Genomic DNA, 24,180 nt, shown 5'->3' with positions numbered 1-24,180 from the left:
TAAGAACATCTTTGTTTCCCTAATAAACAGTGTATTTTTAGATTAATGCCTGTCTTGATTACACAGTGAAAACAATGGGAGGCCATTTGAGATCAGCCATCCCCTTGCTACTTCTATAGTCACACAAAACACCTGACAAGGGTATTTCCAGTTTTATACCAATCTTCATTCTGATGGCTGGCTAACAAGAACCAACAAAGCCCATTTAGTTAGGTGGCACAAATAGAGAACATGCTTCTTTCTGGAGTAAAGGCCCACCAACTGTACGAAAAACTCCACAACAAAACCAAAACCAAAAGACAGAGTTAAGCAGAAGTGACAACACAAACATGCTCTTTGTATTGAGGCAACGAACATCCAGTTCCTCTGTCTGAACACTACCTATGATTCCTGAACTCTTGATTCCATTATTAAGGTGCATTTCAGACAACGCTGGGTGAACCCAAAGCCAGCTACGCAGGCTCCAGTTCCAGACTGCACGGTGCAGGCCAATAGCTCTGTGACAACAGCTTGAGCCTAGAAGAAACATCCTGATGCACAGCCTGTTCTGAACTCAACACTTGTTTTTCTGTACTCGTTCCCTTCCCATTAGGTATAGCACAGCAGGTCAGGGAAGGTGACACACAATCACCGACCTTGTAGCAGAGGACTCAAATCAAATTGCTTTGGAGGGACTCCTAGAGATCTCCTTACATTGGCTGTGAGTTTTCTACCAGCACAGCTTGCTTGTTCACAACAGGTGAACGGTGCTCTACAGCATAACACTAATCAGTGCTGCTAAAAATTAAATAACTTCCAAAACCATGACCCTGTTAAAAAAGAGAACACCTGAAATAGTTTGTGTGTGGTATGATCTTCCAGTGCCAACATGCAAATATATGCCTTGAGACAGAGTACTATTAAATAGCTTAGCATTTTTGTACAGTGGGTCACCAGCTGTAGGACTATGAGCTCTCAGGTGTGGCAATACTTGATTGTTCCTATGTATTTGGGCAACATCCAGTTTTTTGTAGGAACCTGTGATTCTAACACTCCACCTGGGATGTTGACAATTACCCACCCAACCTTTACAAGTTACAATGCTTTTTGAAGGTTCATAGAGTCTAGCTTTTTTACCTGGACATATACAGGCTGTTTTAAGTTAGGCAGGATTTGTACCATATTTATTCAGTTAATATTTAAACAAAAAGCAGTTACCAATTTCTCACAGAAACCGTCTTCAGGGCTGCAGAACAACCAGCAAGCCATAATTCTTCCTGATAGAACTCCCCCACCATAAACAGGAACACAATAGAGACAAATACAGACACCTTTCAAAAATCTGCAGACACACAGAGCACCACAGATGGCAGGGAAAAGAGATACTTTCTAACTAAATTAGATATTCCAGTGGACTTGATGAAAAAAATCAATCAGAACTCTCAGCAGGGTAAAGACTGAACTTCTCTTCATTGCAGTGTCATTAAACTTCTTACCTGCAGCACTGAGACGTTCCAGATTGGATTGAAATTTTGATCTCTGAACTAACATGGATTTCTCTTTCCAGTTTTGCAGTCCAGTTAGCTTCTCCTTTGAGTTAAATGCCGGGACCTCAGGTGAGCACATATCGCTGCCTCTCTAAAGGAAAATTCACCTCCAGCTACACATTGGTAACTCCCAGCTATTTCTGACAGGGAGGAGGGAAGCAAAGTTCAGGAAGTATTCGTGCTGGTTTTAACAGACTAACCTCAGGTCTCTAAACAGAGTTCCTTTTGTTCTTGACCTACCAACCTCTCTGATAACAAATGTGTGAGCTAATGCATTCTTCCCTGCCATTTTACAGATAGTTTGATTCATGTGACTTTCAAAAATTATTCCCCTCCTTCCCCCTTAAAAAAGCCACTAAACAAAGACTTGATTCAAGGTGCATGCAATTTCTCTTTCTTCCCAGCACATGACATTCCATATTGAGATTTTGGTTTTGTATGGAAAAGAAGAACACATCTGCCTCACTCACTTTTTCAAAGCACTCTACAATTGATCGGGGCAGATCCATTCCCAGATGGCTTCTCTCTCTCACAAGACTTTAGGATTATTACTTTGTTATAAAGGACAAAGGACTGGGGGGCGGGGAGGGGCGAAATCAGACACTGAAATACCTTTCCTAGGTCTATAAATAGTAAGGGGAATGAGGCTTGTACCCTTATGAAGCATGTAACTTTCGGCAAAGTAATTTTTTTTGGTTGATTACCACCTTAAGCTGTTGTTAAAGAACCAAAATTTTATGACTGAAACAAAAGTAAATGGGTTTATGCAGCCCTAATGACATGATTTATTTCTCATTTATCTAGATCATCTTCTCAGATGGTCAGGGAACATCATGATCATCTAATCCAGGGACAGGCAACCTATGGCACGCATGCCGAAGGTGGCACGCAAGCTTATTTTCAGTGGCACTCACACTGCCCAGGTCCTGGCCACCAGTCCGGGAGGCTCTGCATTTTAATTTAATTTTAAATGAAGCTTCTTAAACATTTTAAAAACCTTATTTACTTTATATATAACAGTTTAGTTATATATTATAGACTTATAGAAAGAGACCTTCTAAAAAAGTTAAAACGTATCACTGGCACGCAAAACCTTAAATTAGAGTGAATAAATGAAGACTCGGCACACCACTTCTGAAAGGTTGCTGACTCCTGATCTAATCTGACCTCCTGCACACTGCAGAACCCAGAACCAAACCCACTCACCCATGTAATAGATCCCTAACATCTGGCTGAGTTCTTGACGTCCTAAAATCATGATTTAAAGACCTCAAGTTAGAGACTCCACCATTTACTTTAGTTTAAACCAGCAAGTGACCTGGGCCCCATGCTACAAGGGAAAGCGACAGATAGAAGGGATGTTTCTTATGTCACCTGTGATACCTAATAGTTTTTTAAAAGTTAAAACAAAATTTTCAATAGAAGGGGAATTTTTTCCTTTATGCTCTCCTAACAAGGAAGGGCAGCACAAGATTCAAAGTTCATTAGGAACCTCTCTCTGACAATTATGCGACCTAGGAAATGCTTAGATTCTGTATCTCCAGGTTTTCTAGAGCCCTCATTATTGAAACACACTACGGCCCCTTGATCTCAGATCAGGATCTCTCTGAAAAATATAAGGTTTGATGGTGCAGAATTCCCAAACCAGAAGTTTCTCTTTTTAAACCATCTCTTGATGTTTCTCTTGGCTTGACACAGGGTATAAACCACTTCAAATGAGCCCACGGCCACACCTCTCCATTCTGAGGGCAATGGTATTCTCTAGCTGTTTGTCATCAGGCTTCGAGAGGAAAGGTGTTCGGTATATTTCAAAGGAACACATTGTAATTTTTAAAAGCTACATGTGTAAGTGTTACATTAAATTGTGAGCAACTTGAGGGTGGGAGATGGGAAAACTACACACCCCTCCACATGGTGCTTGGCACACCACAGTGGTCAATACTAATAATGACAGAAATAATATTTAGTCTTCTTAGCCTATTTAGCTACCAAGTCTCTGGTAGCACACATCCATCTATTTTTAGTATCTTTATTATTGAGGAACAGACTGTTTGTATAGCCAGTGGTGAGGTTAATAAAATCCTGGTTGATTTTGATGAGAACAACCTGCAAGCCATAATTCTTCCTAAAGAACTCACCCACACAAACAGGAACACAGTGGAGAGAACTACAAACACCTTTTCAAAAATCTGCAGACTGGTGCCTCGCAGCCCTTTGTGCCTTTGAAAATCTCTCTCTAATGTGCAAGGTCTTCAAAGCAGCCACATTCAAAAACATTCATGGCCAGATTTGAGTTTGGTCCTCCAAGAATAAACGAAGGAAGGAAGGAATAAACAAACACACACTACTCTAAGAGGCAAGCACCAAAAGGGAAGTGTTTAAACTAAATCATAGAACCTAGGTTTAGAGGCGACCACAAGGGTCATCACCTGTCAAGATGCAGCATTTATTTTGTTTAAATGTTCCTTCTTCCATCCAAAGTGAAGCTTACCCAGTTCTTTCACAGATTTGGGGTTTCATTTATTTATAAAGAACATCTCCAATTGTCACAATGGCATTCACCTTCTTAGAGAAATTCTCTACCGGACTCTCTTCATATGTTTATTCACTTCCTGGAACTTCTTCCAAGAACTTCTTCACCAAGGCTCCACCCAAGAACAAGAAAAAATCTCAGGTCATGGGTTACCCAGAGCATTGCTGGAAATGGGACGGATGATGAGATCCCTTCTATGACATTTTTACTCATGGCACTCTCAGTGCTCTCTCTGAAATGACAGGGAAATCCTGAGTTTTTCCTCTAACTCAGCTGTCACCAGAAATGATTCTGACTTTTGCATCCATTACCATTGCCTTGCTCATCAAAAATGTCATTGACTCTTGAAGGTGCAACCTCTGCAGAGGTGGCCACTCCCTTAAACAAGCTGCTTGACCCACCCAGAGTTACAGCCTTGTTGATGCTAACTACTCCCAGTGTCCTTGGTTTGTTACAAGTGGTGCACTGGGACCCAGATTGTCTAGCTTCCCATCCATTGTATTCAGAGTTGAAGATAATAATTCCATCTCGTTTCCTAAGGTCTGAAATTTTTTAAATTCTTTGCATCCTGTTTTGCGCAAGATAACACCCTGACAAACTCCCAGATCAAGGGCTCTTTGGCAGGAAGCAAAGAACACCTGCTGCACTGTCATCTATGAAAAAGAGGCACATATTTTTAAAAGCTATTATTTTCCTTTATTTCTGCTCCTTCCTTTTTCTTTAAGGAATATCATTATCTATGTTGGGCAATTTCATAACAAAAAACTAAAAATCTATATTACCCATTCAAACTGATTTAGGGATCCAAACAAAGGGCTTGCATCAATGTAACTATTAAATTTAGAAACTGGATTTAGTTAAATCAGTGCAATTTCTATGCCTATGCAAGCCTTTATGAACATGAGATACCTAAGTAAGTATGATTTACCAGATTTCACCATTACTGTCTTTGCAGAATGAACAAAGGTACATGAATATGGGATACAGGACTTTGGCATTACCCAGAGAGCTAGTCACTTGGCCAAACACAAAAAAGAATCTTTCAGAAGCCTCCAGCCACCCAGGAGATTCCAAATTCAGCAATTATTTATACTACAAAAAAAATTAAATAGGAACTTACATTTCCTTCAGTTAGAACAAGACAGGCTTCTGTTCACTCCGCTGGGATGAAAAGAGAGGTTCTTTTATATATGATATTTGTTTTCCAGTGGGGATCTTTGTTTTTAACTCTTTTTGCAGAGACACAAAATCACTGTTGCTACCAGAGAAAATGAAGCATTAATACACCTTCAGAGGAATAATACAAATACTCTAGGAAACTATGAATCTACAGTCTAAATCCACAGTGTAAAACAACAACAACATATTTCAGAAGTGGCGGGAGTAAACTAAACAAAACTAAACAAAAATCCTTTGTTAAACTGGAATTAAGATTCTAAATATATGGAGTATTTAAGTAGTTAAGGACATCGAGGTCAATGGTAATTGGTACAAAATACAACATGGTTTTACAAAATGTAGATCGTGCCAAACCAACCCGATCTCCTTCTTTGAGAAGATAACAGATTTTTTAGACAAAGGAAACGCAGTGGATCTAATTTACATCGATTTCAGTAAGGCATTTGACATGGTTCCACATGGGGAACTATTAGTTAAATTGGAAAAGATGGGGATCAATATGAAAATTGAAAGGTGGATAATGAACTGGTTAAAGGGGAGACTACAACAGGTCATACTGAAAGGTGAACTGTCAGGCTGGAAGGAGGTTACTAGTGGAGTTCCTCAGGGATCAGTTTTGGAGCCAATCTTATTTAACCTTTTTATTACTGACCTTGGCAAAAACAGTGGGAATGTGCTAATAAAGTTTGCGGATGACACAAAGCTGGGAGGTATTGCTAACACAGAGAAGGACTGGGATATCATACAGGAAGATCTGGATGACCCTGTAAACTGGAGTAATAGTAATAGGATGAAATAGTGAAAAGTGAAAGGTCATGCATTTAGGGATTAATAACAAGAATTTTAGTTATAAATTAGGGACACATCAGTTGGAAGTAACGGAGGAGGAGAAGGACCTCGGAATATTGGTTGATCATTGGATGACTTTTAGCCGCCAATGTGATATGGCTGTGAAAAAAGCTAATGTAGTTTTAGGATGCCTCAGGCGAGGTATTTCCAGTAGAGACAAGGAGGTGTTAGTACTGTTATACAGGGCACTGGTGAGACCTCATCTGGAATACTGTGTGCAGTTCTGGTCTCCCATGTTTAAGAAGGATGAATTCAAACTGGAACAGGTACAGAGACGGGCTACTAGGATGATTGAAGGAATGGAAAACCTGTCTTATGAAAGGAGACTCAGAGTTTGGCTTGCTTAGCCTAACCAAAAGAAGGCTGAGGGGAGATATGATTGCTCTTCATAAAAATATTAGAGGGATAAATATTACGGAGGGAGAGGAATTATTTAAGCTTAGTACCAATATGGACACAAGAACAAATGGATATAAACTGGACACTAGGAAGTTTAGACTTGAAATTAGATGAAGGTTTCTAACCATTAGAGGAGTGAAGTTCTGGAACAGCCTTCCAAGGGGAGTAGTGGGGGCAAATGACATATCTGGCTTTAAGACTAAGCTTGATAAATTTATGGAGGGGATGGTATGATGGGATAACCCAACTTTGGCAATTAATCTTTGATTATCAGCAGGTAAGTATTCCCAGTGGTCTGTGATGGGATGGGATCTGAGTTACTACAGAGAATTCTTTCCTGGGTGCTGGTTGGTGACTCTTGCCCACATGCTCAGGGTTTAACTGATTGCCATATTTGGGGTTGGGAAGGAATTTTCCTCCAGGGCAGATTGGCAGAGGGCCTGGAGATTTTTTGCCTTCCTCTGCAGCATGGGGGCACGGGTCACTTGCTGGAGGATTCTCTGCAGCTTGAGGTCTTCAAACCACAATTTGAGAACTTCAATAACTCAGACATAGGTTAGGGGTTTGTTATAGAAGTGGACGGGTGAGATTGTGTGGCCTGCATTGTGCAGGAGGTCAGACTAGATGATCATAATGGTCCCTTCTGACCTTAAAGTCTATGAGTATTCTTCAGGTGGGAAATTGCACAATGAATTTTTTTTAAACCCACAAGATTTCTTGAAAGCCAGGAAATTGAAAAGTGGAAATTTTGCAACACTGTTTCACAGGGGCAAGTCACTTGGCTTCATCGCCTATTGGGCCCAAACCTTGGAAACTTCAGTACCCTTGCTTCATGCCATCAGCTCCCTGCAGTGAGTCCACCTGAGCTGGACACCTGTGGGAGACTTGCACACCCAAAGGGAACAATACACACCAACTTCTTTGATCTGGAGTGACTCTCAGCCAGCATTGTAAAAGCAGGAGAGTTTATTAGATGTCTGGAACACAGCATAGAAAGTCCTTACTTACCACAGAGAACAGAAAATTAGAACTAGGGATGTAAATAATGTTTAAAAACCAGTAACCATGAAACCAATTAAAATTCTATCAGTTATATGCTTAAATGTGTACCTGGGGAACTAGAGGTGTGGGGGGCTCTGCTGGCTCTGCAGCGTGCCCAAGGTCCCTGCTGCTGCCAGCCCCACAGTGTGCCCAGGGGTCTTGCCTTCCACCTGGCATTCCAACACACCCAGGGATCCCCGCTGCTTCCGGGAAGGACCCCAGGTGCACGGGGCCGGCAACCCAGCAGGACCCCGGGTGGAGTTTAACCATAAACAGAAACCGATAAGCATCAAGCTTATCAGTTAACCGGTTAACTGACTGAACTCTTACATCCCTAATTATAATATACTCCATTTGGGTCAGTCCAGAGCCCTCTGACCTCTCCTTAAGGCCAGTCCAGAATCTTCTCTCTGGTCTCCAGCAGCCCACACTTAACAACCCCACCTGGCCAGTCCCCAGCTGATCATACCCATTTGGCTTCCTAAGGAGGGTGGGCCATCCCTGGTCATTTATTGCTAGGTGCCAAATGTCCAGAAAATTGGAGTGGCCATTGTCTTCTAGGAGTTTCCATGGGCATGGGACATGGGTCACGGGTCACGGGCCACTAACTTATTTTAATCAGAAAGTATCCGAATGTCACAGCTGGTTGACAGCTAGCTGTCAATGGCTATGTCTAGACTAGGATTTTCACACCTATAATTCCCAACAAGTGCAGCTCCATCAGGTAATTTCAGCAGGAGCTGGGGTGTAGATAAGGCTCAGATAACTTTACGGACATGTCAATTTGTTCAGAGCAAGGTTAGAGGATGTGATAGTGAAAACACCCAGAGCCCTCCTAAGTTTTATCTATGCTATACTTTCCACTTGTTCCACCATTTGTCAATAAGCATAAAATAGACAAGGCCTTAGGTGTATGTCTACACCAGACACATACACCCCTTGGCAGTAAGTCTCAGATCTCAGGTCAGCTGACTCGGACTTGCACTATGGGCTAAAAATAGAAAGGATCAACGCTGCTATTCAGGCTGGAGCCAGGCCATGAAACATACCAAGGGGGATGGGTCTCAGAGCCCACGCTCCAGCCAGAATGGGAGCATTTTTATTATTATTTTTAGCTCCCACATGAGCCTGAGTCAGTTGACCTGGGCTCTGGGACTCGTGGCCCAAGGTGTTTTTTGGTAGTATACACATACTCGTACTGGCATTTCACCCAAGGACACCTTGAATATTGTCACCTTAGTTTATTAAGTAGATTGCAGATAGCCTAGCTTCACGGATAAAGGAGATGTAAGATGATGGATAACAAAATGGCCACTGCAAGGGGTTAAAAAGCGGGAAGTTTGGACGGGTCTGGGTGTATTTAAAGTGCAGTACTTTGCACTGTTATAGTTTCTTCCACGCAAGAGAGCAACATGTTTATAAACATCAATTTATCCTTGCCAGAGGAGTGGTGTTCCTCCTTAGATTAGGGAAATTCAAAGTACAGCAATAGAGAATACGACTACACTGCAATAAAAGACCTAGGCCAGCCACAGCCATGCCACGGGTTAGCAGGCTTGGGCTATGGGGTTATAAATAAAGTTGTACTGAAGACGTTTGGGGCCCGGGCTGGAGCTGGGCTCTGAGACCCCACAAGGGGACAGGGTCTCAGAGCCGTTCTCCAGCCCAAAACCAAATGTCTACATTGCTATTTTTAGCACCGCAACCAGAGCCCCACTAGCCTGAGTCAGCTGGCCTGGGCTCCGAGACTTGGTGCTGTGGATTTTTAATTGCAGTTTAGACACTACCACAGACTTTAGGAAGCCCACTTAGGGTGAGACAGGATTAGACGCAGATCTGAATTCTAGTTCTGTGCCTTAAAGTAAGGAAAAGATTTCCAAAAAAACTGACACTGTCAAAAAGGATCAAAGTTGAGTCTAAAAGCCATAAGGTAATTCAGGATAACACCTCTTTGAAAAAGGGGTCTTACAACACCAACTCCTTCATATAGCCATATACTCCAATTTTGCAGTGTTAAAACAAACCAACCCTGCTGCCAACACCAGTACTATTTAGATGACAGGTAAGCCTGCAGTTAGAAGAGACTACATCTCAGACAAAATTTCTGCCCCAGCAGAATTCCTAGATACAGATCTGAACTACCCCTGTGATCAGATTTCATTATTTTTTAAAGCTAATTCCTGTACATGATGTAGACGCTGCTTGCAACATCAGACTTCACGTATAAAACATCTCTCACAGTGCAGGTGATAACTATGGCAGGTCTCTCAAATCTTCGCTTTGCTGACAGGAAATGGTTTACCAGAATCATTCAAAAAGTGCAGAGCTAAGCACTGATCAGGAAGAGAGAGAAACAGTCAAATTCTCTCTCTCTCAAATAAGACTCCCACCTCTCATGATACCAACACTCCCTGATACTTCACGCAAAAGAATGACTAGTAATATCTTGTGAATTTACTCCTACAAGAAACAGTCTAAAATACATTTATCTTACTGAACGAAGCAGACTAGAGCCACGGGTGCTTTAAATTCATAGTGTAAGGGTAGCATGATTTCCACCAGATATAGAGAGGTTAGCCCCAGCTCCAGTTGCACAGAGTTGGCTGGGGGTCTCTAAAACCTCTGACTCATTGGCATTGTGCCAGGGACTATCCTGACCATTGTCCAGCCTGGTTTATAAAACAATCTACATAGCCCAACAGCTGTGTAGATCTCCAAGTGACTTGTGCTCCTGTCTCCTAGGGCAGAGACCACCAATCGCATGGGTGCAGCTGGATCAGTAGATGAACAGAAGGCACAATATTTGAAGGAGGAAGGAAACGATACAACTTAAAAAACTAGCTTGAAATCACTAAAGGCTGAGGCCAGGGCCCTCTTAAGATATGGACTCCAGGAATTATCTGCACCCTCCTGACTCTCCATTCCCACTAGGCAGCATAGCCCAGAGAGGACAGAAAATGTACAGAATTTTAGTTGTAAGATTCTCCTGGCTGGAACTACCTTTATATACACATTTGTACAGCACCCAGCATGATGAGGCATCAGATCCTAATGGGGGCCTTTGACTGCTACTGCAATTTAAATAATACAAATCTTATTTTAACAAGTGGCAGAGACACGGGAATTATGCAGCACTGCCCCAGTCTTCCCCCCTGCACCATTCCGTTCCCCTCCATTAGGTCAATACCTCTTTGGTTTTATTTATTAAAATTAAGCTGAATAGCAATGAGGTTCTCAACTTTTCCCTATTTGAGTGCCACGGATGTAGGCATTTTAAATGCTTTATCTACACTCAGGCCACGTCCAGACTAGGAATTAAAATCGATTTTAGATACGCAACTTCAGCTACGAGAATAACGTAGCTGAAGTCGAATTTCTAAAATCGAGGTACTCACCAGTCTGGACGGGGCGGCATCGATGTCCGCGGCTCTCCGCGTCGATTCCGGAACTCCGTTCGGATTGATGGAGTTCCGGAATCGATGTAAGCGCGCTCGGGGATCGATACACCGCGTCCAGACTAGACGCGATATATCGATCCCCGAGCAATCGATTTTAACCCGCCGATGCCGCGGGTTAGTCTGGACGAGGGCTCACAGGCTGTCACTGAGAAGTGGGAGCTTTAGGCAGCTTGGCAGTAGCAGATGAGGCTTTGGGCACCTAGGAGGGGCATTTTTTGTTTCCTGGATGCAGTAAAAACTTGGATTCTGATAAGGGAACACATCTCAGTTTGTCTCTCCATTTTGGGAAAGGGCCAAAGATGACAAATTTGAAGGGGGAGGGACCAAGGGCTTGAATTCCTCGATTTCAACTAGAATCACTAAGTGCTACTGCACCCTTCCCCCAACATTCCCAGCAATGAAAGGAGGACATTAGCTTGATGTTTCTGCTAAAGTGTGCCGCAATTAAATAGTTAAATCGCATTTTAAAGTAGTGGGCTTTAGGCTTCAGCATCAACAGAATTCTCACCTCTGAGTGATTGTCACAGGCTTGATACAGCCTCAGGCAGCCCTACATGACCATTACAGTGTTCACATTTTGAAGGTTTTCTTTGCAACCTTAAAGGATGTAGATTTCTCTCCCCAGCCCCCGCACCCCACAAAAGCTTAGGCCATGGCTACACTGGCACTTTACAGCGCTGCAACTTTCACGCTCAGGGGTGTGAAAAAACACCCCCCGAGCGCTGCAAGATACAGCGCTGCAAAGCCTCAGTGTAATCAGTGCTGCAGCGCTGGGAGTGCGGCTCCCAGCGCTGCAAGCTACACCCGTAAGGGATGTGGTTTACGTGCAGCACTGGGAGAGCTCTCTCCCAGTGCTGGCGCTCCGACCACACTCACACTTCAAAGCGCTGCCGCGGCAGCGCTTTTGAAATGTCAAGTGTAGCCATAACCTTAGATTCTGGAGAACAAGTTTGGCATAACCATACAATTACACATCCACTCAGACACAGGGCTGCCCAGAGAAGGGGGGGGGGGAACAAGTGGGGCAATTTGCCCCAGGCCCCGCAGGAGCCCCCACGAGAATGTCAGAGGCTCCCCCCGCCCCTGCCTTCTCCCATCCCCCAGCACCTCAGCACGCCCCATCCAGGAGCGGCCCTGGACAGAGCTAAAGCGGCCCGGCTCCAGTGGTAAGGGGGCAGGGCCTGAGCTCCTCCCACTCGGAGCCACGTGGTAAGGGGGTGGAGCTGCGGCCGAGAGGCGGAAGCTCAGGTCCTATGGAGCCATGCCGCTGCAGCGCTGTCCAGGGCTGCTCCTGGCCATGGTGCGCTGAGGCTCTGGGAGAGTGGGGAGGCAGGGGTAAGCAGCATGGTAAAAGGGACGGGGGGGGCTGTTGGATAAGGGGCAGGGAGTCCCGGGGACAGGGAGGGGGCAGAAGTTCGGAGGAGTGGTCAGGGGACAGGGGGTTGGATCGTGGGCATTCTGGGGGGCTGTTAGGACTCAACGGAGGGGTGGATAGGGATTGTGGCAGTCAGGGGACAGGGACTGGGGAGGTTGGTGGGGTCCTGGGGTGGTGGTTGGGGGAGGGCCTCGGGGGTTCGGTCAGGAGACAAGGAGCAGGATGGGTCAGGGATTCTGAGGGGGGCTTTCGAGGGGCAGGAAGTGAGTAGAGGTCGGATGGGGGCAGGGCCAGGCTGTTTGGGGAGGCACAGCCTTCCCTTCCCTAAAGCTCGTTGAGCAGTTTGAGGCTTGCAGACAGCTATTTAACACAAAGAGCCAAGCTGTTATCTTTTCCCTTAGGGCTACCATCCCTTTCACTTCTCAAATGCCAAATTATAGTCTACATTTCATTTCAGTGCCATAGGGAGATTCATGTCAGGAGAGGGTAGCTTCATTAAAATTAGCCACTTTAGATTAACAGTGATAGAGCCAAGAGAGCCATGTGGGAGGGATCACATGAGAAGAGCAATATCCTACACCACCTACCTCCTTCCCAACTCTACCAAGGGAGCCCCCCACCCACCTCCTGCATTCCCCAAGGCTCCAGAGGGGTTAATTCAGTGGTTCTCAAAACTTTTGTACTGGTGACCCCTTTCACAAAGCAAACTTCTGAGTATGATCCCCTCCTTATAAATTAAAACCATTTTTTAATATATTTAACACTATTATACATGTTGGAGGCGAAGCAGGGTTTGAGGTGGAGGCTGACAGCTTGCAACCACCAGTAATAACCTCGTGACCCCATGAGGGGTCCCGACCCCCAGTTTGAGAAACTCAGATTAATATTAGCACCCTGTGTCCATTCACACGCATGTGCTATTTTGAGCATTTTAGTTTTCACATCATAGGCTCACGCCAGATTCTGAAACAAGCTCAAATGCTCAGTTTGTGGAGTACGTACATAAGTTATACTAAAGACAAACCTACAGTAAGCGTCTCCTGTTTGTGAGGGACACCATGGAACCAGTCTCCAGGAAACAGATAAATTCATGGAGGTTAAGCCAATTAATGGCTTGTCATAAACAGAGCGTTAAGGGTTAATGTCTCTTATACCTGTAAAGAGTTACAAGCAGGAAACTGGACACCTGACCAGAAGACCAATCAGAAGACAAGATACTTTTAAATTCGGGTGGAGGGAAGTGTGGGTGAGAGTTCTTTGTTCTTCTCTCGGAGGGTCTGAGAGAGACCAGACATTACTACAGGCTCTCTAAGTTTCTTTTCATATAGTAAGTAAAACAGGCGGTTTAGGCTTTTTAATTGTTTTACACTATTTGCATTTGTGGATCTGGCTGGTTAACTTTTATGTGTGTAGTTGCTGGGAATATTTTGATTTGTATTGGTACTGGGGGGGAAGGTCTCTTTCTGGTGTCTGTAAGCTATAGGACCCTGTAATAGTTACATCTTGAAGTTACAGAGATAATTCTTTACTTTTTCCTTTCTTTTATTAAAAGATTTCTTTTTAGAGAACCTGATTGATTGTTTTTTCTCTGTTTCCCTTGTTTTATCCCAGGGGATTGGGATAACTCACCAGGACAGGTGGGGAGACGGGATGGGGAGAGATAAAATCTCTCTCTGTTTTCCTTAAATCTGTTTGCCTCTTTGTGGAAGGGAAGGGAGATGCTTCTCTGTATGGTGATTTAAGAGGTTAGATCAGTATCTCAGGATAGCCCAGGGAGGGAAGTTCTGAGAGGGGGAAGGTGGGGGAATGGTTTATTTCTCCTTGTTTTAAGAACCCAAGGGATCTGGGTTCTTGGGGTCCCCAGGGAAGGTTGGGGAGGTCAGAGTGCCCCAAAACACTATATTTTTGGGTGGTGGCAGCCTATCAGATCTAAGCTGGTAATTAAGCTTATGGAAATTAATGCTAGTATCTCATTCCTGGACTCTAAGGTTCAGATTTGAGAAAGAATGCTATGACATGGCTATTAGCCAGGATGGATAAGGAATGGTGTCCCTAGCCTCTGTTTGTCAGAGGGTGGAGATGGATGGCAGGAGAGAGATCATGTGATCATTACCTGTTAGGTTCACTCCCTCTGGGGCACTTGGCATTGGCCACTGTCGGTAAACAGGATACTGGGCTGGATGGACCTTTGGTCTGACCCAGTATGGCCATTCTTATATTCTAAGTTAAATGAACCCAAAGTTATGGAGACAGATATGAGTCAAGGAAGCCAGGAGAGTATCAGAAACCTGGAAAAATCTCTGACTGGATGGGCTCAGGCGTTTGGTCACGAGCTGAGGTGGTTCAAAAGTTCTGGATTTTTTTTTAAGCAGAATTTTTTTTATTGTTTCTTTAAACAATCAAACACAGCAAGCAGCAAATATTTGGCTACACTTCTGAAACCCCAAACCATGTTCAGGTTTTGGCAGACTAATTTAAGCTTTTCAATTAAAAAACCACAACAAATTTTGAAGGAAAGCAGACATTGTCCATGATTTTTTCTGCTTTTTAAAAGCCTCTAGTTTTCAATCCAAAATAGTTTTGATGGAAAATATTTGTCCAACCCTTTTAATGAGCTTTAGTGCCTTTTAGCACTAGCTGATGCTGAGAACCAGTGATACCTCGTAAGGGTGACTTGAAAAGAAGTTTTCAGAAAACTGGGTTTGTGTCAAGATGTGAAAGGTTTTTAAATGTTAATTTTTCCCAAGGCAAGTGGGGCAATTTGCCCTGGGCCCTGCAGGGGCCCCCATGAGAATATAGTATTCTATAGTATTGCAACTTTTTTTTATGGAAGGGGACCCTGAAATTGCTTTGCCCCAGGCCCCCTGAATCCTCTGGGCGGCCCTGCTCAGACGGCTGCATAACCACAACATACACCAGGTTCTGCTGCCTAGAGGGCTTGGTGAAAGCAATCATTATCAGCCACATTTTTGCACTGCAAATTTCTTCTGCTAACCTGAACTTTGAGGCCTTGTCTGCACTGAACAATTTTACAGTGCTAAGAAACATTTATTCCATTTCATCTAACTGAAATGCAGCTGGGTTTCACAAACAGAAGTGCTTTGATAGAGAGCACGAGGGCTAAAGAAATATTACCAACAGGCCTTGGTTTTTCAGGGCTCAGTAGTAACTGAGTCTGCATTGTTCCAATGCCAGTGTAAACACAGCTCCATCACTAGAGCTCTTAGGCACTAGGGTAATACAAATAACCACAGGGCCAGTAGTTGGAAGGGTCAACATCTATTTGTAAAAAGATTTCATGTCATGCATCGGTTAGCGTGTCTTACTTTCATTGATCAATAATTCGGAGGCACTAAAGAGCTCACAGACTTTTTGCTGTTCTAATTTTGAACCATTTAAAACCATCTATTCTGTTTCATCATCTCTGAAATACATTGCATTGATTGGCCGCCGCAGGGCAATGCAGTTCTCAGCACCTCTAGTACAATGCACATTTGTATTTTCTGGTTAGCATTTTTTCCTTTGGCAATTTAACACCAATTACCTCTGTCTTATCTCAGGTTGACAGAAAGTTTAGTTGCTCCCCCTGGCTGCCCTACTTGGTAGCTACTAAAAGGGCTCTAGATCTTCCCATATTTCTTCCAAATCAAAATATCCCTGAGATTACAAATGCTAATATACTCACTGTCTTCCCATCTCACCTGAGTAATGCAAGGATACAGTAATTCTTGCCGGGCATGCTCACTCTCTCCCCCACTCTGTCTCCTCTCTCTACCCCCGGGTCAGACCTCCAGTGTCCCTGATTTTGTAGTCATTTCAGGTGACTCAGCCTCCCTGTTCCACAACCCGGCCAAGGCAGGCAAGACTTCCCTCAGGAGGCAGAGAAGAAAGAGATTCCCCAAATGCCCTTTTATGCAAAGCAGGGCACAAAAAACTGGGAGCCAAGAGGCTGAGTCACAAACTCACCTCTTCCACAGAGCCGTGTTTATGTTTCTTTGGACTTCAAGGCTCTTACTTTTGAGGACTGCTTCACCTTCCGTACTGCAGGGAGGAGACAACTGTCATTCCCACCATTCTACTAAGAAGTTAATGGAGAGAATGTAGAAGGTCACGTTTCGAAGAACTGGAAACAGAACCTAGGTGTCTAACATGACAAGCTCAAGCCTCATCCATAATGCATGTCAGAATGAACGTACTGAAACTATGCATTTAGTTATCCTTTCTAATTCCTAGACAACACTTCGCTCCTGAAATAGAGCCCAAGAATCCTGGCAACCAATGTCCTGTTCTAATCAGTAGACAACCCTTCCCACGAAGACACATGAATTGTCAACCCCAATATTCTACTCCAGTCTAGTAACCAACTGGCAAAGAGTTTTGTGCCTCACTTTGGAGGCCAGTTCACATGAAGACTGCTAATCTTTTAGCTCAAGTAGTAGAGCTCTGTGCTGCAGAACTGAAGTTCCTGAGTTCAAACCCTGCTGATGATGCGTGGGGGAAAACCGAACACCCACACAAGACAGAATTTGTTTTTCCAGTTTTCTATTTACTCAGTTGGGTTATTTAATTCATGCAATGAAATAAACACTCTTAAAATAAGCTTTTCAAACATAGTTTGTCAATTATGGTGTATGATGTGCAAGAAAACTCATAAGTTCCACATTTCAGTTTTGTCTGTAACACACTGGAAGGTTTGAAAGTTCAGAGGTATGCTTGAATCTCCAGTCACGAGGAGCAGATGAAGCAGTTTTGCAATGGTCTTCTCTGCATCTTTGCCAGCGAGCAATCTAACAGGATTTGTGTGGGTTGCTACAGTTACAGAAATATCAAACCTCCTCTAGATAAGAAATGAAAACTTTGCATTTCCTCCCTATCTTCTACCCTTCTTTCCTCCTCCTCCCTTCCACCCATCCACTTTCCTACCCCAAGCCTCTCTCCACATTGTTGTAACTATTGCAGCACAATCGGTCAAATTGTAACAGTGTGTTTGGCCTTGTAAAGGTGACCTGTAAAGTGCAAACAGTTGGGCTGTGGCCCTTTTGGGTGCTTTTTTATGTTGCATTGAAAAGATCCAACAGGTCCTTTCCCCTCCACAACAAAAACAGATTTAAAAAGACAACTTTTTAACATTACAGATCAGAGGTGGGCAAACTATGGCCTGGGGGCCACATCCAGCTCTTCAGACGTTTTAATCAGGCCCTCGAGCTCCCGCCAGGAAGCAGGGTCCGGGACTTGTCCCACTCCGGCACTCCAGCCAGGAAGCAGGGTCAGGGGTTGGCCCGACTATGTGGCTCACAGAAGCAGGGGCATGTTCCCCCTCTGGCTCCTAAGCATAGGGGAAGCCAGGTGGCTCCACATGCTGTCCCTGCCCCAAGTGCGGCCCCCGCAGCTCCCATTGGCCAGGAACCACAGCCAGTGGGAGCTGAAGGGCAGTGCCTGTGGACCAGGCAATGTGCAGAGCCGTATGGCCGTGCTTCTGCATAGGAGCCAGAAGAGGGACATTCCACTGCTTCCGGGAGCTGAGTCACAGAAGCAGCCCACAGAGTAGACCTGTCCTGGGAAGAGAGCTGCCGCAACCAGAGCCGGGGGGCCAGAGAAGAAGCCCAGCGAGCTGAAGGCAGAGCAGCAGCAGCCGTGCTGAGGCAGAATGGAACTAGAGCTGGGGCTAAAGCAGTCCATAGCTGAGTGTTGTGAGCAGCTGGGGAGAGCGATGGGGACCCTGGGCAGCGGGCCCAGCGCAGGGTGACGCTCCCAGACAAGAGGCCTTGCAGGGCGATTGTAACCCCGACGGGGCGGGGGCAATGCTGGGAAGAAGGGTCCTGCCACCTAGAGCCTGAGAGCATATGGCCACCACCAGAGCAAATGTCCGACCCCCAGCAACCCTGCAGCACAGCGAGGGCCTGAGAAGAAGGCCTGGGACTTGCGAAGAACAGACTGAACTTCTCTTACATTCCAGAGACACTGGTTGTGATGCCCCCATGCCTCAGATTGGGGTTATAGGTTTTCCTTTAACTTTTCCCACTTTTCCTTAATTTTTTTTTAACTGATTGCTGTTCAACAAATTGTATTTGCTTTGAACTGTATGTAATGATCAGTGGGTCAGTGAAGCATCCAGTGCAGACAGAGAACCCTGGAGTGGAGACACCCTAGCTCAGGGGCAGGCAAACTTTTTGGCCTGAGGGCCACATCTGGGTATGGAAATTGTATAGTGGGCCATGAATGCTCAAGGTTCCTGGCCAGTGGAAGCTGTGGGGCAGCGCTTGGGGCAGAGGCAGCCTGCGAAGCCCTCTGGCTGCCCCTACGAGTAGGAGCCAGAGGGGAGACATGCTGCTGCTTCTGGGAGCTGTGTGGAGCAGAGCAAGCCCCGGACCACACTCCCTGTTGGGAGCTCGAGGGCCAGATTAAAGCATCTGAAGGGCTGGATGTGGCCCCCAGGCCGTAGTTTGCCCACCCCTGCCCTAAGTGACCACGACAAGGTTGGGAGTTGAGCCCCCCAGGAATCCTGGGCCCAGCCTTGTTGGGGTTACAAGGACTCTGCCACACAGGAGAGCCCTCGAGGTCAGGCAGGCCTCTGGGTAAAGGAAGTGGGAGCAAGGACTCGGATTCTTTCGCTAGCCGACTTCACCGGGGTAGTGTATAAGCCAGGAAAGTTCCCCACAATAGCGGGACCATTCCCCCGCTTACACACAGAGGAAGTACTAGGAGAATTATGATACCACAAGTAAGAAGTGTATAGAAGAACAACCTTATTAACAAAAAGGGAAGGAGTTTTTATTCAGACTATTTAAAACTTTTATTTACACCTATTTAACCCAAACATTTGGGAATAAAGATCATTTTTAAGGACTCAGTACTTCTTCCCCTTCGTCTAAGGGCAGGGAGAGTGCCCAATCCACACATTTTTGCTATGCTCATTAAATCCTCCAGTAAAATTAGGGAAGTACAAAATAAGCAAGAGATTAAGATATATTTTGAAGAGTTTTCCTGACTCTTGTGCATCAGAGTACCAAAAGAGGGAAATTTTATTCCTTTGCAGGTCACCTGTAAGAAATTTCTTCTGAGACCAGACCTCTGACAACAGAGAAGGAGGGAAGCTAAATGTTACCCATCTCCCTTTGCCTTGCCTAAGCACATTACTGCTTTTGAAACGTGCTCAGCTTCATCTAATCCACAGCCTAGAACCTCGTGTACTCATTTACATGTTTGGGAACCTAAAGAGAGCCATCATCTTAAATGACATTCTAACTGCATTGTCTTGCCCAGTAAAAAAAAAGCTGCAAAGTTGTTTGATTGCTGCACACACATACACAGGGAAATTCCACCAGGAGCATGAAACAAGGTACTTTTCACTGGAACACCAGCGCTGGTATGCCTAAGGGAAATGTTTGGACTTTTGAACGTTTGTGTCCTTTTTCCTTTTCTTCCCTCTTATCTGGATCATCCTGAAAGAGGCTTTTGATTATGCCTGTCTGTTTTATACTGCCTTAGAAATTCTCTAGGGCAGGTCCTCCATACAACCACAGGATGTAAATCCACAGTTTCTAGCTCAGACTAACAGAACAGCAAAGTGCTTACAGGTAACATCAAAGAAAGCTCACAACACACTCGTTTGTGCCAGCACTCCTTGTTTACTTTTTCTCTAGCTTCTCCTCTAAACAGTCCAAACTTTCCCTGGTACAGCACTGCAGGATGCACAGAATAAGATGCCACACACCAGGGGCCTGTTGATCAGCTATATTAAAAGGGAAAAGAAAAAAAAACCACGAGACACTCTTATTTTCACACATGCAAGACGGAGCAATCTCTTTCTATCATGCTCTCATTTGCAGAGGCTCTGTGAAATCCTTATAGACTGGAAATTATTTCAGATCATGCATCAGACAACTATGGTGATTTTTATCAAACACATTTAAAAACACACTGGGCTGCATATCAGCAAAAAACTGCCCCAAATGCAATTCCCCAAAAATGGATTCTCAGTTTTAAAAAGCAAACTGCAGGTTTGCCGTTCATTCTACTTCTATTTATGTTTTTATTCTGACAAGTAAGTGACTCTAAACTTCTCAGTATGGACTTGTTCCCAGAATAACAGGTTAATTGCAACACTCCCACACAGCCACTAGGAAGTGCTCTTGCTCTAATTTTCCTTCCCTTTAAAGACAGACACACTCCCACAATGGCTCGCAGTACTTCCTTAGAGTGAGAAAGCTAAGATCATTATTAACTGTATGAGTGCAATGGAGCCATCAGTCAAATCCAGGGAGTGAACATTTAAAGTGTCTAGCTGGCCATTCGCACAGAAAAGGTTAGCAGCAGCTGCAACTCCCATTTAGCTTAGCCCAGTCAGCAGAGGTAAGAAGCATTTGTGATGCTGAACAAATTGGAAGAGGAATTTGAGAAAATGCATTTCCTACCCTGTCCCTTCAAGTATAAATTGGGGTTTCTAAGTCAAAAGGCTGCAGCCACCTTGCTAAAAACAGCAATGGTATTTGTGAGGTTTATTCAAATACTCAAGAGAGCAAGCAAAATAGCGAAGCATGTACTTGTATCTTCTCCTGCACAGAGTATAAGGCAAGACAAGGAGGGCATTTTGCACATAAAGAGCCAGACTCCCAATAAATAATTTCACACTTAAAGAAAGTCTCCCAAAGGAAGAACTTAAGGCTCACATATTAATCAAGCCCCTGGTATTGTTCCCTTTCTACAGATGGGGAAACAGAAGTGATTCCTCCAAGGTTGGAGAGCTAGTATCTGTGGTTTTGGTGAAAAGTGGGAACCATCCAACAAGCTATTTCAGTAAATGCCCTGGAAGTGGGAGAAGCAGAGGTTTAAAAATAGGAATGGTTTATTCTGATTTTACTTTATACCAGAGTCTTCAAAGTGACAAATGAAAGCCATATAAAACTTACTATCTTGAAAGCACAGGGCAGCCAGTGGTTGCTTTTTAATGACAAAGGGCAGAACAAAGCTGATCAGTGTCAGGTGTGTTACCAGGGAAATCAAGAGAGCAGTGCCTAGCCCTCTATTGAAGAAAATACAAAACCAGGAAAATGTATTCTGGGCTGTATATTTATTTGTGATCAAGCAACAGCAGGCATACTTCTGTATAAACACAGAACAGCTCTGAGACCCTGGCCTATCCAGTGGAGTCTCAATATTGAAAGCTTGCAGTCTCCCATTTTGGACTGTTAAAGGCTTGGGCAGTCTGGTAGGCAAGTGAGCAAGGACAGACACCATATACAGGGGGTGCCATCAGGCAAGCTTTGAGAGAAATACTGAATTATATTGGGAAACATTTAAAAGAAATTGGAAAAACAATTAAACAACCCAGTGAGCTGGGCCTTTGTGGAAGCAGGAGAGTGTTTGCTCAGAGGGTAATTATGGTGGCCCTCCTTCTGCTGCTGTCTGGAAGGCACCCAGTGCACCCGCCAACTGGGGAAGAACAAAAAGCCCACAATTAAAGCTGACAGGCATGTCCTCGTACAGCAGCCTCATTTACAGAGGAGGCGAGCAAACAGCAAGAGACAAATGGAATGGCCTAATCCTTCCCAGTATGGAGGGCCAAGGGGGAAGGGCATCGTTTGCTTTTTGAAATGGAACATTCCATGTCAACAACAAATATAAAAGGGGAGGGGGAGAGAAATCACACTGCCCTTTAATCTTCCTTAGGCTGACAGCACAGCAATGAATGAAGACATCCAAAATATTCTATGTCACCCTTCTGTTTAGAAACAGCCTCCAAGAGATTGGAGCAGAGAGACAGGCTCATGATGGGCATATTTATAATAAGTACTTCCTGGAACTGGGTTCATGCTCTCTGTTGCCACAACCCCCAGTGGCAAAACTAAGGCAACCACAGCAACGTATCTTTGCCATGCTGCTAACATTCTTTTGCCACAAGGTGCAACACACACTGGCAGCTTGTGGCCAGAGATGGAAAAACCGTATGAACGTTCAATGCTATCATCAACTCTAAGCACCAAAGCAACATGCAGCAATGTCTGGCAGGCAGAAATACTGATTCTAATACAAGGGTAAGGCAAAGGAATGCTATCAGACTTTTTACACAAGTGCTGTTTTCTATCAAGAACAGTGCTTGTGTTCAACCCGTCACACTTTCAACACAGCCCAGCTTTCAGATATTCTGAGCACCACCCCCATTGAAGTTAACAGCAGCTGTGAGGGCTCAGCACCTCCATAAGGCAGACTGCCTATGTATTTTAAGTCTCAGACACCACCCACCCACCCACACGAGTTTTCATGCCCTTATTTAGCTTCCTTATACTTGCCTCAAACATGACGAAGCCATCAAACTCATCAGGACAGACCGAAGGTTCCTCCTCACGGGTATACCCCATCTCATACAACTGGATGTCAGAATCTGAAAGTACAGAAAAGGTCAGCTGTTACTAGAGGGGAAGAAAGAGATCAGATGTAGATTTGAACCCCAAAATGAAGAGCATGTCCCTGCGAGAGCCAGTAGTTGCGGGGCAGAGTTGAGAGGACTTAATTTTCAACAGAGGGGGATTTTTATGAGGCGGGATTTTTAATCATTATTAAAGATCCCAGTTTGAGAGCAGCCAAAGTCACAGGATTAATCCAGTTAAAATGCTTCCTAACATTAGGTCCTTAGTGTCCCTTCGCACTTTGAAGGTGATTGGCATCTGGGTTCCTGTCTCCCCCACATCATACCGTGCATACAGTTGCTGCCATCTCTCCTTTTCTGCGTGTTCTTTCTTCACTCTTTACCCTTCTGTGTTATTGTTGGTCACTAGTTTTTTTTCCCCCACTGTTCTCCCTAGCAATTTCACCCCTTCTCACTTCCCCATTCTCCTACTCATTAGAAGGCTACATGCTGCTGAGGGCAGGGGAATCCATCAGTTCTACACAAGATGGAACTGACTGCCATGGGACTGGTGAAGAGAACAGGCTCTGCTGAGCCTGCAGCTCCATCAGAAGCCACCAAGACAGAAGGGCAGGGACAGAGGGTGGCTTTCAAGGGGCTTTACTTGAGCCACTTTACCCAAAACACGAGCAGCCCCAATGCTCCCGTCTGCACAAGTTCTCCCCATCCCTCTGAGCAATACCTAGGACTCTTCCCACAGGTTGAGAAACACTGGGTTAAAGTAAGATACCCAATCCTGTTGGCTCAAATTAAATGGTGGGAACAGGATCACATCTCTTGAATTTACACATATCAAAGCTGTTTAACTCAGATGACATTAACCAGGGCAAGGAATCACTATGGACACTACTGTTTTAGAGAAGCTCTCCAATCGTGTTGTATTTTGGGAGCCGCAGGGGCTTTCCCCTCACAACTGATGGAGGCAGATGGTCAAAGCAGAAAGCACAGTCTATGTTCATGGGTCCTTTAAGCTAACTTTTTCCCAGCAAACTGACTCCACAGCCAATTCAGATCTCTTCTAGGCTTCAGTTCAAACTAAGGTTTCTCTGTAAGTCATACAAAGCTCAACAATACAGCCATCAGGATAGGAACATGTGTAAACACCTTTGTAGAGTACATTCCTCATTCAGTCATAGCATAAGCCATTAAAAAATTGTAAAAACAACGAGGAGTACATGTGGCACCTTAGAGACTAACAAATTTATTTGGGCATAAGTTTTCTTGGGCTAGAACCCACTTCATCAGATGCATGGAGTGGAAAAATGTGTGTGCACAAGTTCAGCAACTATCCAGAAAATGTTAATAAATAGCTTTTGCTATTAATAGATTTGACTTGTTATTAAGAGCAGGAGGCAGTACGGTCTATTATTATTTGTACAGAACATTGGACGGGGAGTTCAGCTCTGTCACTTACT

General features: G+C 44.5%; 1 protein-coding gene across 3 annotated transcripts in view; it reads right to left on the bottom strand.

Moving 5' to 3' along the window:
• RAB11FIP3 (RAB11 family interacting protein 3) overlaps window positions 1-24,180 on the bottom strand; it is a 214,908-nt gene that overhangs the window by 51,630 nt on the left and 139,098 nt on the right. For all 3 annotated transcript variants that reach the window (XM_050968147.1, XM_050968145.1, XM_050968146.1), the window contains exon 3: window positions 22,650-22,741. In XM_050968147.1, the coding sequence (XP_050824104.1) occupies window positions 22,650-22,718 (69 nt within the window). In that variant the 5' untranslated portion in view covers window positions 22,719-22,741. The remainder of the gene's footprint in view (window positions 1-22,649; window positions 22,742-24,180) is intronic.

The sequence above is a fragment of the Gopherus flavomarginatus genome, chromosome 9, assembly GCF_025201925.1.
Source record: "Gopherus flavomarginatus isolate rGopFla2 chromosome 9, rGopFla2.mat.asm, whole genome shotgun sequence".
Taxonomy (NCBI): Eukaryota; Metazoa; Chordata; order Testudines; family Testudinidae; genus Gopherus; species Gopherus flavomarginatus.
This window is presented reverse-complemented; position numbering and strand designations above follow the sequence as displayed.